Source organism: Cyanistes caeruleus, chromosome 2 (genome assembly GCF_971803275.1).
Source record: "Cyanistes caeruleus chromosome 2, bCyaCae1.hap1.1, whole genome shotgun sequence".
In the NCBI taxonomy this organism is placed as follows: Eukaryota; Metazoa; Chordata; class Aves; order Passeriformes; family Paridae; genus Cyanistes; species Cyanistes caeruleus.
The window spans coordinates 99,352,440-99,368,702 of record NC_141702.1 but is presented as its reverse complement, the minus strand read 5'-3'; the positions used below and the strand labels follow the sequence as shown (position 1 = coordinate 99,368,702).

The 16,263-nt window shown below is 37.0% G+C and overlaps 1 protein-coding gene across 12 annotated transcripts in view; it reads right to left on the bottom strand.

Annotated features, from left to right (window-relative positions):
* Nucleotides 1–16,263, bottom strand: part of KCNK2 (potassium two pore domain channel subfamily K member 2) — a 131,121-nt gene that overhangs the window by 7,532 nt on the left and 107,326 nt on the right. For all 12 annotated transcript variants that reach the window (XM_086878661.1, XM_023922834.2, XM_086878663.1 and 9 more), the window contains one exon: nucleotides 9,309–9,448. In XM_086878661.1, the coding sequence (XP_086734787.1) occupies nucleotides 9,309–9,448 (140 nt within the window). The remainder of the gene's footprint in view (nucleotides 1–9,308; nucleotides 9,449–16,263) is intronic.

Here is a 16,263-nt window from a genome sequence, read left to right as displayed (position 1 = left end):
GAGGGGTGATGGGTTGAACAACTCAGCTGCTGGGTGGGTTTATCCCTGAGTGCATCAGAGGGGTTTCCTACCTGCCATCTCACTTTCCTGCAGTTCTGGGCAAGCATATTCCACCTTTTTTCAACCCAGCTGCTGCTGGACACAAATTTCTATTCACCACCACAGTTTCTATCAGTTAGAGAAGACCAGAGTGCAAAAGAGAACAAGAAAAGCTTCACAAAAAATTTTAATGAAACCTGTGCATTTGCTGCACATGAAGGGAATCTCATTTATAGTCCACCTAAAACTCCCAACATAATGGTCCGGCTTTCAGTATTCCTGCTATTATAGTGTTATTAGTACATACCCAAAATAGCTGTGGACAGGTGTTTAGAGAAGAGTGTGCTCTAGTGGTCTTTAAAGGTAAACAGCCACAAAACACAAGAAATACCACAGGTATTAATGAGATACCCATGCTGCACTTTCCCAGGTCCATCTGCTATGATGAACCACCATCTTCTATGCCTTCATCCTGTCAGGACCTCAATTCTGTAGCTGGGAGCTCTTTTTTGCAGGTCTTTAAGATACCAGACTTAGACTTCAAGGTGAATGGCACACATGAAGCAATAAGTGATACCTTTTTTGGTTCCACTCACTGGTATACATATCCCTCTGTTTTTCAGATAAATATCAGAGGGGAAAAGACTCTCTTTTCTGAAACTGTCATCTTCTTGGGTAAGGCATCAATTTCATAGGCAATTGTGTTTTTGTAGCCATAGTGGTCAGAAATGTTTTGGGAACAATGCTCTCCTGATAGAAACTGGATTGTTCAGTCCTGTAATAAGCAATGCTTGTGAGTTCATTCTGGTGAGAAATGATAGTTTGGTTTTACCCACATAACTTCCATGAACACATCTGATGCCTTGGATGAAATAAACCACATTCTCCAATGGGAATGCAGAGAGCCCACAAATTTTGATTATTTTATTTGTGGAGGAACATCTATGGTGGCAGCTGTGGGAATATGTTTTGTGGAGATGTAACAGATGGCAGATGGAAGAAATGGCCTTTTCCTCTAACACTGTTTGATTCAATAAAATAAAAACAGCCTAAAAAATAATGCCTACAAAACAGAACCAGATATACAAAGAATCAACACAAGAGATGATTATTTGATTTACCTTTTGTTTTTTCTGTAAATATGAAGACTACTATGCTAGGTATTTCCTCAGAACTACTATTGAATATTGCCCACCAGATACCCCTTTGCACAGGTTTGGATGTGTATAGCCTCAGTAGTGTAGACAAGTTATGGGCCTGATTATCTTTCTCTCTATTCTTCTGCTTTATTAACTTCCAAAGATAAAGATTAACAACAACAAAAAAAAGATGTTGACATTATCACTTAAAATCAGTTCTATTTAGTGTTTTCAGCTGCCTCAGGGAGCCATCCAACCCCTCTTTCAACCTGATGAGAGTGAATGACATGCACCTGTATTAGCCACAAGAAACTGCTTAGGTTTGCACAAAGCTCTAGCAGCTGAGCTTAAGGTGATCCAGGAGAACAGTGTGTATCCTCTGCCTGCACTATGCAGCCAACAACTTGGCTGCAGTCAGGAAAAGCAAATGTTTTATGAACTATACTAGAAGCATAATGAAATCCAAGCCACAGGCAGCTGAAAGACTGCCTCAACTTTCTCCCAGAGGAAGGAGACAACAACTGTTTCATAAACTCACTGGACTTTTTTTAGCTTATGAAGATATGCTAAAAAAGAACAAACATAAAAAGGATTTTCAGTTTTTACTTGGTAGTAAGGAATGATTATAGTAACTACTTGGTCAAGTCCCAGCAAGAACTGTTCAACACTAGTATTACAACTGCACCTATCCCTTGTGAAAGCCAGTATTCCATAGCTTCTTTGGTCCCTTTTATCTGCAATTGCAAAGCATTTTCCTCAATGTCAACACACCTACTTGCAAGGGCATTCTGCTGAACTTGCTTTGTCTGGGAACTCATCCTCAAGACAGCTATCACATTCATATACTCAGCATTAGTAACATGTTCTGGAGTCTTTTCCTAACAATATCCAAGCACTGAGATTATCCTAAAAAAAGAAAAGTAAAGTTTTCAGGAATGTTAATCATGAAGATGTCAGTGATATTTAACCTGGAATATTTTCAGCTCACAATAAAGTAAACCACAGAAATATTTATTGCTGTAACAAAGGATCAATTACAACTTATCTCCAAGAATTCAGATTTCTCAAAGTAGACCATCATAGCATACATTCTGGGAATCTTCATGGGTAATTAACTCCAAGAAATGCTATCTCTATAACTGATCTCACTTTAATCAATTTCTCTTATTATGAAGTACAAGTCTCTTGCCCTAGTTTTATTTTTGCAAATTCAATAGCTTCACATTCAATTGCCTTCACTCCCTTGTTGCATTCAGCCTTCACTGGAGTAATTTTCTTCTTTGAATGCTGTGGGAGAGCAGGGCCAGGCACAGGGGCTGGCATGAGAGACACTGACAGTGTTCCCATGCCCTGGGCCATGCTGCTCCTCATGGAAGTACTTGGCAGCACATCTCCTGTAATCAGCACCCCACCAGGACCTGGTACTCAACATACAGTAACAAAACAGCAGTCTCTAAATGTCTGGTATGCCCAGCTAAGAGGCATGATACAATTATAAATATAACCACAGCAAAACTGTGGAAATGTTATCTGTGTGTGTAGTGAATCTGAAGTGAGCATCACATGTCCAAAGTATACAAAACAAGGAAAGATCTCAAAAAAAGTGTCAAAAGCCATCAGCTGTTTAGTTTTCCAGGAATTCTCAGAACAAGATGTTCTTTCCAGTTCATTATTGCTCATATTACCACAGCAGACTTTTAAAAGACTGATCAATATAGAAACCCAGTATTACAGACTGTTGCTAGGGCAGATTCAGGAACATCACCAGGATAACTTAAACTCATAGAAAGGAAGAGATTGCATTGCATTCAGAACCAGGTCAGTCATTTATATTTCCTCCTTGCACCAATATCACTCTTTATACATCCCTGAGACTCTGGGCTGCTATAGAGATACTGTACTGCCACCTTTTATTTTGGGTTTGTTTTGGTTAGATTTTTTGTTCTGTTGCTAGTCAAATTTGACTGGAGACATGCAGTTGTTTTGACTGTAGAAATATTTTATATTTCTCCCCATCTCATAGAAATTATTAAAAACAATCCCCTTTATGAACATGCCTGTTCCTTCTCAAATTGACTTTTCTGCACATCTTGGATGTACTGGAAAAAAACCCTCTTAATGCAAGACAGATTTTTCTTCAGATGCTCCCCTTGCCATTTTTGTAGCTCTCTGCATTCTTCCTGAAGTTTAGACCACAAATTTAGGGGCTGTTTTCCAGTAATATGCCTTTTAATAACATCTGCAAAATATTACCACTTTCCTAAAGAAACTTGATGATTCTCTGCTTGTACATCTTAGAATAGTTACCCTTATTAATCACTGCTTTGCAAAATTACTTTGCACACTATGGCTTTGACACTATATTTGTCTCCCACAAATATTTCCAATTCAGTGCTTTCTAGGAACAGACTTCCACACCAGCCTGACCAATTCAGTGAACTTGTGGATATAAAATGAGTAAAACTGCTGCAGTTTAGTTTGTGTTTTTGGCCTTTGGTTGGTTGGGGTTTTAGGCTTATGTTTTGATGGAATTTGTTTTGAGATATTTTGGTTTTTGCCTGTTTTTCTTTTATGTTTTGGATTGTTTGTCTGTTTTCTTTTGCTAGGAGGTGGGGGTGGGTTGGTTGGTTTGGGGGGAGTGGATATAAGAAAAGTCCAAACATTCGTTTTCTTCAAAAATAAAACTTTCCTTCAGAAGCTGACCCATCTCACTTGAAACAATGCAAAATGGACCAGCAAGTGACAGCAAGTGACTCTGATCACCAGACTGAACAGTTATTCTCTACCATCTTCATTTCTAAGTGATTTTATTTCTTAAAACAGGGAGAGGCAGGTCAAGAGTTCATTGAACAACTGAACAACTTATTCCTCTTCTTTGGTCAAACACCCTCACTACACAGCCTCTGAGGACAATCTGTTTGCTTGGAGGGTGAAAACCCTCCAAAACTGTTTCTCACTTGACTCCACTAATTTTTTCATCTTTTTATGAATACAGCCTACATCTAGGGTCCCTCTTTGGGCAATGTGAGAAATGGGCTCAAGTTCTCTTTATGCTGGATCCCTTATGCTTATCCCTTGTGAAGGGTGAGCACCTTCAACCTGAAGCTAATAAAAAGACAACAAATAATATAGGGAGTGCAATAATCTCCATGCCATCATCATGACAAGTCTAATTCTGTTTTGACAGACTTGAGTGACAGCTCTGTCACTGGTGCCAAGAAGATTAAATTGAATGATGATTCAGATGAGTCAAATTTGTTGAATTTGTTTATAAATATCCAATATAGCAACTGCCTCTTGAATTTCCACAAGAAGTGAATGTGCTATTTCTCATAAAATTTTAGGCTTGGTCTTTAAAGCTGGGTACATGTTGTTCAATTCAAAAGAAAGACAAACAACATGAAAAAATCATTTATCCAAACTGAGCCAATGTCTAACAAGTCTGTCACCTGGATACACAGTGAAGATCCTCCAGGATCTATAGGCCAAATGTCTAAGATTGTAGGTTGGGTAAGCATTTTTGCTGTAAATGCTGGAATTCAGAAGCTGCTGCATACAGAAGTAAAAGAAAAAATATGACAAGGAAAAAAAATCCTGCTGAAAATTTATCTTTCAAAGAGACTAAAATCAGAATACTTTAAAAGTGCTCTGAGTAATCAGAATGTAGAGAATAATGAAGAGGAGGGAGTTTAAGGCAAGCTAGTATAGCTGAGGCTGAACTTCAGAGACAGATCGCCTACTTAAGATTACAGCACACAGCATGTTCCAGTGACTTTCTGACATTTCATCTATCTTACTGTATGAGCTGCTTCCAGATCAATCCTTCTAAAACTCCCACTTCTGTCTCTACTTGTCTTTCACTTCCCTCCCCATCTGAGGCATTCAAAATTCTCCAGAGTGTTTCAGGAGACAAAAGCCACCTGAGCAACTGACTGACATACTGGTTATCTGGATTTTAATATCAAAATAACAGCAGTTCTGTGCATTAGTGCACTTCTGATCAGATTTTTTTTTGTCTCACATCCATTTGCATGAGGCAAACTTTCCTGGTACTATACTGAGAAAAAGATAGATTTTTTTTGTTGTTGTTGAAACAGTGAAATGCATTATTACCTCAAAGTCTTATGTAAACTGCTTCTAAGAACGACACAAATACATTAAAATATATTAATTGAACTATATATTTTAGGTGATATTCATTAACAACATGCCTCCTCCCTGGAATAAGGAGGACTTCACTTCTTGCCCTAAATACGATGACATTTATTGATACTTTTTACCTTAGACTACTGGAAAAAGCAAAGAGATTACAGCTGCCTATAAAAAGAGGTATACCTCTGATGATTTATAGTTTTGATTGTTGAGGGGAAGTAAAGAACATTTGCAACCTCTCTGTTTCATTCTGGACTCAGGTAACATTCTCTAGATTTTGCTGCTTGGTCTTAGACTGCTGAAACCAGCACAACTGATCACTACTGAATGATCTGCTCCTCCCTGTATCTAAAACATGTTAGACTACTCTTTTCTTCCGAGAAAGTAGGATACAAGTCCTATACAAAACCTTGTTTATTTGTTGATGCCCATAACAATCCAAATAATTTTCAGGAAGATTTTCAGCACCCTGTTCCTAGGAAATAAATTAAACTGCTTCAGTCTCCAGAGTGCATTGATCACAGTTCTGCAGATTTTTTTTTTCATGGGTTCTGTATCTCAATAGGCTTTAATATATAACATTGTTTCCCACTTCAAAGGCTACTTTTAGGTGTAGGTGGCTATTTCCCCAGGAACTGACAGTGTTTCCCCAAGGCAATTAAAAAAAATATACCCCAGACTCTGAACTAGGGTTTTTCACTGCACTCATGGATATTGGAACTCCAGAGATGTTCCTCTGCTATAATCTGCATTCATAGAAGCTGGAACAGTCCACTGTAAATTTAGGTTTAACTGGAAAAAAAGACAAGAAATTCAGTCTCATCTTGCTTTTGCTGGCACAAAAGAGATTTGATAACTACATTTCCACTGAACTCCTTCAGCATCTTCACTCAGATTTTCCCAGGCAGATAGCACGAATGAGCTAATAACAGCAGTTTTTATCATAAAATGAAACCTGTAAAAAGTGAATATTAGTAAAATGCTTATAAGCCAATCTTATAGCAAAATGCAATATATTTATATTACTTTCTTCCTACAGTTTAGTTAGGATAGAAGACAGGGGTTTTTTTGTATTTTCTAACTATCACATAACTTAAGGTATATCATAATTCAATTCTCAAACTGGTATTTGCTATTGTTAAAACTATAGAATTTTAAACTGCTAAAGCATTTTATTCCTGCTAACAATTCTCCCACACATCCAAGCAATGGGTTAAGAAATAGGGAGGGAGATTTCTGACCATCAGAGATATGGTTAATTGCAGAAATGGCACCAATTATGTTATGTCTGTCTTTAATCTAACCTAACACACGTGAGACTTGTATATAGCAGAATTCCCAATACCTGCTTCAGCCAAGAGAATTTGGGTATATCTGAAGAATGAGGTTTTCCTTGCTGTAGACAAAATGAATATGCTTGTTTAGGCTATAAAGGTGAGAAAGAATGAAAAGCTGGACTAGGTTACACATTCCCAGTGCCTGAAAAAAGAAAGCTCAGCACTGCACTGAATAACCTGGCAAACAGTTTCCCCTGATAGAAATAGGAATGCTTTTGATGTGTTGGAAGTATTTTTGGGTTTCTTCAATTCATGTGTCTTTAAATCCTTTCCAGAGTTAGTCTATATTGAAATAGCTTCACAAAGAGCTACAAAATTCAAACATTCTTAATATATTATCATCATTATAAGATTGAAACTTCAGTGTGTTATATATTCAATTATATAGTCAAGAAACTAAGATCTCTGGATAAGATGCTCTGGATAACAGAATAGGAGAAAACTGAGGTTAAAGATCAGATTAATTCCAGGAAGTAGTGTGAAGAACCAAAATATGTCAGTGTCTGAGAAAATAAAGCAAAAACAAGCCTGGAGATTATTTTTGTATAGTCTGAAGCCATAGTGCCTCAGTCACATCATATTTTTTCCAAAACATCCAGACACAAGTAACCCAGGGAAATTAGACAATTTAGGAAATGCCCCAAGGTGAGAATAGTTAGACACCAGGAGACTTCCAGGAGGAAACACCACTCTTAGAATCATATAATATTCTGAGCTGGAAGGGACCCACAAAGATCACTGAAATCCAACCCAAGTCCTGCACAAAAATTCCAATGTGTGCCTGAGAGCATTGTCCAAATGCTTTGTGAACTCTGGCAGGCTTGGTGCTATGACTACTTCACTGGGGAGCTGCTCCATTGTTCTCCTACTTCTTCCTATTGAAGAGGGGAAAATGGGTGAGGCCAACCTAATTCTGAAGCTCAAAATAACAAAATACAACCATGCAGTCTACTGGCATTTGAAAGGATGCACGGGTTTCCCTGCAGTCAGTGTAAGCCGTGTAAGGCTGGCTGTTAAAGGCAGCTTTTCTAGAAAACAGAGCTGTGATCCTGCCAGCTGTTGAATCTGCAAATGGGAACACCCAGATGATATCTGCTGCTCCCTATCTGTGGAGGGCACTAGGAAGCTCATTGTGGAAGGGAAGTCATAAATACCTTTTCAAATTTACAGCATGTGGCAAAAGATGACACTCTTGAACTGAAACTGTTCAAATAAATATTGTCCTCTGCTTCAGGGCTAAGAGGTTATGAATTGCCTGCTAAAAGTGTATTTACAGCAGACCTGTCACGGTGCTGTCTCTAACCACAGAACCACGAGCGCAACAAAAGCAATGGAAAAGGGCTTTCCACCCCACATTCCTTACAAAGTGGGTTTAGTCCTGCCCAGGATCCCAGCTCCCACCCTCCTGCCTGCTGCCAGCAGCGCCCTGCCCCTGCTCAGAAGGTGGCAGGCACCCTGAGGGGCTGCAGTGAGAGAAGTAGGGGTAAGCTACCCTTCAGAGCACAGGCTTTGGGAAGTCAAGGATTGCCAGGAATACATCTAGGCATTGATGCCATGCCCTAGAGCTAGGAAAACTATTTAACAGTATAAGTAGCAGGAGTAGCAGGCCACTGCACAGTAGCCAACATATTCATTCCATCAAAAACAAATTAGAGTTTTTATGTTTGAGTAGCACAAATCAACTCATGCGTGCAAAAGAACTCAAGCTAAATTAGAGGGAAATAATATGTTGCTTCAAACAAAATTAATTTCTCAGACTTCCAGTAAAACCCGATGCACGCTACAATTGCAGGAAATTTTTCAATTTCAAAACCAGAGTATTTTCTTAAATGACAAAAATTAAAACGTTGTATCATTGGAATAATAAATACAAGTGAAAACAAGTGAAAACGAGTGAAATTTACAAGTGAAGACCTATTTCAATTGAAAGCAATATACTTGACTACAAATACCAAGTAATTCTGTGGAAGATATTATGGTAAAATATACCCAGGGATATTTAAATATTTCATTCCAATACCTTGCATGATATGAAAAATTTATTTTCTTACCACTATAAAGCTTGGCCTTTAAGAAATAGAGAAATAAGTATAATAATAAAATCAATCATTATTAATGAAAAATAAAATAAAACTTAAAATGAATAAAAATTAAATAATAAAATAAAATAATAGATGAGATATATTACATTTATAAAATATGTAAATTAACCATTAAGTATTTTCTTTACATAGCTGCATCTCTTTTAGAAACAACACAGAATGATTTTTGCCTTAAAAATTAAAGCCTACATTCTACTACCTAGAACAGTAGTTTAAGAATATTTTCCCCTCATAAATCAAGTGCAACTGTTCATATACACTAACAATAATTATAAAATAATTATAATAATTATACACTTATAATAATTATATAATAATACATTTAATCTAATTTTCTATGCAGACATGTGAAATTAAAACACTGTATGTTTGAATGGACTGTAACATAGTTTCCTGCAGTCTGAGTTGCAGCATTAGAGCTCACACAAAAACAGCTTTGACCTATACACACTAAGTGCAAAAGCACCTGTAAGGCCACCTGGATTCTACTCAAAGTTTTATAAAAAGGAGTATTTCTTCCCTTTTCAAAATATTCTTACCTCTTCCTTTGTCTTTTTTGATATGACCCTTAGCCAGTCTCCAATCATGCTGAGGACAGCTGCAAAGTAAGCAAGCCCAACAAGGATCCAGAACCACACCACTGGCTTATAAAAATCTAGGTATTCAATATCGGATCCCCCTGAAAAACAATACAGTAAAAATTAATTCAGACATATTAGCTGTAGGTGCATAAATGCTTTTAAATTAATATTCCTAGAAAAGCAAAGTTTAATTTCTTACACCTTCTCTATTTTTACCCATGAAAAATATTTTGTTGAATTAATACAAATTACATAAATTAGTTCACTCTTGAAAGTAACATGCAAATTTTAGACAAAGATTGCTAACAATTCATAATAATTACTGAATGAACACAAACTGATTCAACTTGATATACTGTCATTTAAGATAGAGGTCACTGAAGACAGCTTGAATGAAATGACTTCCCACCTGCTCCAAAAAATGATGCAGTACCAGAGTTTTAAGTACTGTTCCAAAGTATGCGATGCATTCATATCCTGAGAAATCTGTTTTTGCAAGAACTTTAAAACATCTCAATACTTCTATAAAACCTTTAGCCTCAGTAAAGAAAGAGTAGCACCTGCATTAACAAGTGTCCCTGGTGAGTAGGCAAACATTATCATCTCCATTCTGCAGAAGGAAACCAGAGTGCAAGGACTTGAGTTGAATTGATCATTCCCCGCCCCCCGCCAAAAAAAAAGGTAGATAAAAGAAATCTGCTGAAGGGTAATTTTTTGAATCCCACTGCCATAAGCACTTCTTTTCACTGTTAAAGTATAAAAAATGATAAATTTCAGCAGTGTCTGTAATAGAGCTTTCAGGTATAATACAGCTGTAAGGAACAGATGTCTTATTTCCACACAAAAAAAAGTTATGTTCATCCAGAGCTCTTGACAACACCCAATAACTCAAATTTCATATCTTGCCATGCAATAAAACAGAAGCCTTAAACTTGTAATTCAGCTGTATTACAAAAAATAAAACCAGACTTCTAGTTTGGGCTGCTGCAAGAATGTGTGTATCTGCCCATAATTGAAGAGGCTCTACAGTAAAACCTTCTCATGCACATTTAAGTAGCCTGTACAGGTACATAATACTTAGTTTTATATATCTGCACCCTATACTGAAACAAATCAAGGGATAATTGGCCCCAAAATATCAAGTACCTTGTTACAGTACTGAGATTGACTCTCATGGAAAATAATGTTTTTACTTAGCTTTATTATAGCAGAGATTACAAAGAATAACAAATAACAAAGAATTTTACTGATGGCTAGCTTTGTATGGAAGCCCTCACAGACATAAATTTTGTTATTCTCATGTCAATTACATCTTTTCATCAAAAAGAATGCATGGAGCTGCAGTGGTTTACTCAACTATCCTAGAGATGAATCCACATTGTGAAAGTGGATATCCTTTGGTACCTTTCTAGCCCTAGGCAGAGGCAGAAGACAGGGCTCTGTTTGGAACAGAAGACATCCAGCCACCAAAGGGCTGAGTTCGTCACAGCACAAGATAAACAAAATACCAAATCATTTGTTAACATCCATCTCATGTCACTCTAGTAAAACAGTATTTTAGGGATGATTCACCCAAAATGTGTTGTAATTCAAAATAATGGTCGATTACCACTGTGTCCTTGCTATAATAATGGGCCACACTTGGTGGTTCATCCTCTTCTTTAGCTGTTCATACAATGCACAAGAAAGCATCATAGAAAGCATCCACATGGTTGGTTTTTAATTTTTGGCATATTACATTTATAAACTGAAACTGGAACCTAACTCTGCCAGTCTGCAAGAAGCACTTCCTCCACAGTTTATACTTATTTTATTTACAGCAAAGTTAATCACCGAGGCAGGAATTAGGACATATTCATGTTCAACCAAGTTTTCCATGCAGTCTGGCCAGGAGATGGCTCCATCTAGCCATGCCCAAAGGAGTTCTGCTTTCCCGAAGTTAAAGGGACAAAAGGCATCTAAAGAAATACTCTAGGATAAGGCTTTAAAGCTAAAACCTTTATTAGCTGTTGAGCTTCTGAATTTCAAGGACTCCTTGAATGATTTCTCAATTTAATAAAGTCTCAGGGAGAGAGACATACCTGAGGATCTTTGTCCTGACTTAACTACTGTCTCCTGTGATGCTCAAACTGCCATAATGAAGTTACCTGGGAATGTCATTAAACAGGATTTCATCGAGAAATGTGATCAGAACTCAACTGTACTGAATTTAAACTACAAGAATTCATTAACTACCAAATTCACTTAAATGGGTATGAATGCATTTGGGTATGAGTATGCATAGCTAAATGTACTTGTACTGAAGTATATGAGATAATCTAATGATTTTATGGGCAACATCATAAAAAGCATATCAATATGATACGCCATCATGTTTCTTTTGCGGAGTAAATTGGTTTATGCAGCCCTCTGGGAAGGAAAATGCTGAGAAGGCAGAAGATGAATTTTGTTGCTTGTTTGGCAAACCAAATTTTGTGGGCTGAGGGACAAAACTTTTCCCAACTTTCTTTAGCCTCTACTCAAAATAGGTTAAAACCACAATGAAGAAGAAATCTAGCAGTCTGCCATAATCTGTTACCAAGAACAGCCAGAGTTTATTGCCAAGATGTTTTCTGGTAAAGATTTGATCTAAAGTTGCTTGAGATCTATTTTCTATCCACCATCATCACAGACTATTATATTGTTGCTGCCACCATTCTTACATCTGCCAAATAATTTTTATTTGGGATTTTCAACACTTCGGGAAACGTTAAGTTGTTCTATGGCCCAAACATATTCCTTACTAAAGTCAAGAACTCTGTTTCAGTGAACAAAGGCATTAGTGAATATCTCAGTCGTGCTTTAGAACATATTACAAATATATCTTTTTTACTTATTTATTTATGTAAAACTGGTACTTTAAAAGTAAATAATTTTCTTCATTGTTGCCACTCTTTTTCCCATTCTTTCTACAGTAACTGGCTCAAAATAGAAACATGTAATTATTTCTGTAAAGTTGGTTGGCTTTGCAATTTTACTTCAAAATGAGGAGGAGAGAATAGAAAGTGCTGTCAACATTCAGTATCTTAATTCCATACCAGCAAAAATTTCTGGGTTATTCAAAAGTTGGCACTGCAAACAAGGAAATGTCTATGATTTTTCATCAGCAGTACAAATTACTCTGCATATAGAAAAATGATATAATCCAGTTTTAATTACAGAATAACAAGTAGCTGTCCACCATCCCTGTTTTGACAAACCTGACAAACATGTTTAATCCAGAAATGTCACTTGTCCCACTCCAAAGAAAAGCGGAGGTTCAGCCCTGCAGCTAGAAAGGATTTGCCTCTGAGGACTGCAAAAAAAGGGGAGACAGAGAAAGACTAGCTCCCATGGCAAAGTGGAAATGCAGACAGCTGGAGACAAGATAGTATTGCACTGCTAGAGGTGGAATAGGAGTAGGCCATAGGAGCCACTTGATGCCACTCAGTGGAAAATGGAGAGCTACTTCAGAAAACAAAGCACAGATCTAAAACTCCTCACATGCCGTCCTGCACAGATATCGAGCAAGTCAGTGCTCTGTCTTCAGCTTAAAGCATAGCTCACAGAGAGCCCTTATTACAGACACCGAGTCCTGAGGGGGGAAAAAGCTCTTCCAAATGCCAAAAAAAGACATGGAGCCTGTGGGAGGGCACACAGCTCTCCTCCAGGATGCTGGGCACACCCCTGGCTCAGCATGACAGCGATTTCTCTCTGCTGGTGCGTGGTATCACACAGTGACTGCAGATCAACTGGGCTGCTATGACCACCGGGTCAAGTGCCCCAGTTCGGTGACATTAAATGAGACTAAAATATCTCAGTTCTCCACAAACTGGGTCTCAGGCCAAGCAACACAGTGCAGAGCCAGGTACGTGTATCACAATGGCAACATATCAGAGTTGATTAAAGAATGAAACAGTGAAAAAGCAGTAAGTTAAAAATCAGGGCTCAAACACAGAAAACCAAGCAAAAAAACAAATTCCCACAGAAGTAACAGAAGAGTTGGAATACATCTTTTAAGTAATACTTTCAGAATTCTGTGATCTGTTTCATATTTAAATATTTCATATTTATGAGATAATTTCGTATCATCATTATGCCCCACTGTGAAACAAATTACTGATATACTATTTGTATTATTGCCTTCTACTTTATTTAGGCAAGTTTTGGACCTGTCACCTAATTTAGATTTGAAACGTGTTAGATTAATGTCACTAGAAATATTTGAATACACCTTCCAAACTGCACTGAAAGTTAAAGAATTTATCTGTATATGTGAACAATATATTGTTGATTATACAGATATATTCACATGCCTCAGTGCTAACCTTAGTACCAAGAAATATATTTCATTGTACTGAAATCGTGACACATTCCACATGAGAAGATTTCTTTTTCTCTTTCAAAAGATATTAATCATTTTGGTTGGGTTTTCTTTTGTCATGCTAAATTCAATGTTTTCTCTTGAAAACAAAAAAAGATTGTTTGACTACCTCCTGATATTCACAAGGCAGTGAAGGCTGTAGTACAGTTTGTCCTCTTGTTTTGTGAAAAGCTACAATAATCTTTCTTCAAATAAAAAAATATTATCCCTCTCCCTCTAAAAAAAATTAAACCATTCCAAAAAGTTGAAAAATCTAGTAATTTCATAAGACAGAGAAGCAGTCCATTTTTTTGGAATACAGTTAATGTATTTTCTGGAACATGCATTACAAGGGCTTTTCATCTTTTCCTTCCTTGCATGCACCAGGAGTGATCAATCTATTACCTTTGCCTTAAGGCTTCTCTTGCTGATGGAAACCCCAGGTGAAATTTCCACAGGCTCCAAATAACTTAGACTCTGACTAACAAAGGGAATGCTTTCTCACTCTGGTTTCTGGGAATAGAGTACATCATCTCCAGGACAAAAAAGAAAGTTCTAAAAAAACTCTTGGAGAACTAGATGAATTTCTAATATGACAGCCTGTGCTACAGTCAATGATAGCATTACGTTCCTGAATCCCGTGTTCAGCTATTGCCTCCTTTTTGGTACAGCTATTGAGTAACATAAAGCTCTTTACCTCCTGAAAGTTCTTCAGGGCTTCTTTTCAGCTCTTACTTGCACCAGAAAGCAGCAAGTTTTGTGTTAGTGAAAAATGATAGGTATTTCAGAGGTCTTTCCCCACACACCAGCACATATGTTTACACAGCCATGGGATTACGTGGGGCTTGTAAACTTTTATGTTTTTTCCGTGAGATGGCAGCTCCCGGAAAAAAAAAAGATTTTAAATTTTTCAAATATATAGGAATTGGAGGGTTTTGAGGGAATTTTATGGGCCAAAAATGACACATATTTATGGGTTATCCTGCAGGCCTCAGGAGTGCTAAAAGAATTATCAATTTGACCTTTATTGCAAAAAGTACACTCTGATATAATTGCAAATCAGAGCATCACTGGGCACAATTATGCTTTGACTATAATGGTAAGTGGAAGAAGGCAATTTTCACTGCAAATATTATTTAAGAAAAAAAATTCAAAAAAATGAATAAATTAATGCCAGTGTGAGGAGTTTTTCAAAATGTGCTGCATCTAGGCGCAAAGTAGACCGGAGCATCATTCTTTCTGCTGCTTTTTGCTTCACCATGGCAAACCACAACCAAGACCAGCATGCTCTAAACCACAATATTCTATCATGACCACCTCTTTTACAGCCTTCTACAGCATTACAGGTCTTAACTCTTCATGTTTCTCCCTCGTCTGTGACACCCAGCTTTCCTAAACTTCAAGGAGAGCTCTCCAGACAAAGCCTACCACAAAAATATCAGTGGTCCTTAGTGTCCACTCTGTAGTCATGACTTACCTAAAAGAGAAACAAACAAACCAAAAAATCATGAATAAAAGGTACTGATTTGTTAGGGTACAAGAAATTCTGCATACTTCCTCAAAATTAATAAGGAAGCCTAGTTCCTAAGACAAATTCTATGAGAACCATTGAGAATTGCAATGTCAGTTTCCTTCAAATAATTTCTTACTTGTATACACACCAATGACTGAAAACTTACACAATGTAAAACTCAGTCAATTAATACCTTACCTATTTTTCAAAAATTTTATCTAACCTGACAACAGTGTACTGCAAAAAAAAAACACAAAACAAACGGACATTTTTGAAAAATCCTTCAAGTCACCGACCAAAACCAAAGTATTTTAGTTCACCCAAATTTTATGATATTCTCAGCTTCATTCCTGTCAGAACACAGTCCCATGGGAATATTTAGCTCCCAGTTATGATGCAGCCAGCCATTTAACCCTGTTCTCTTGAGCATTGTCTCTGCAAGTACAAATCCCATTGCCCCTTTAAGTCAGTAGCATACTGCTGTTCAAATATAAGTCTTGTGCTTGTTGCTCAAAGAAACTAGAAAACATTTTTGATGCTTTGAAATAATGGATTTACAGTAGGATTTTAAATTAAATAAAGAACATTTTTCAAGTGAACCATAAAAGGCTATCAGCTATAGAACAACATAATTCAAGGACATTCTGTAGAAAGAGAAAGTGTTTCCTGGTAGAATTAAAAAGCAGACAATGTAGGAAAAAATTATTATATCAAATGGCCTACAAATAGAAAAGTCTATGGAAATTTATAATGGGAGTGATGATGAATGTACTCAGTGTTCTAGTTAGAGCCAAGTGGGCCATTTCACATAATGCTTTACAGTAAATATAACCAGGCCTTTATACACTATCATTTTTATTCCCTGTCATACACATACCCTTCAGGAATGAAAGTCTAAAACACCCAGGTTCTTGACTCAGAAACAGCATAAATTTTTTATTTCATGCTAGTCGTTATCTGACTGGAATCACAAATTCTGAAGACAAAATGAAAATAAGAAAAGGAATACAGGAAAGAAA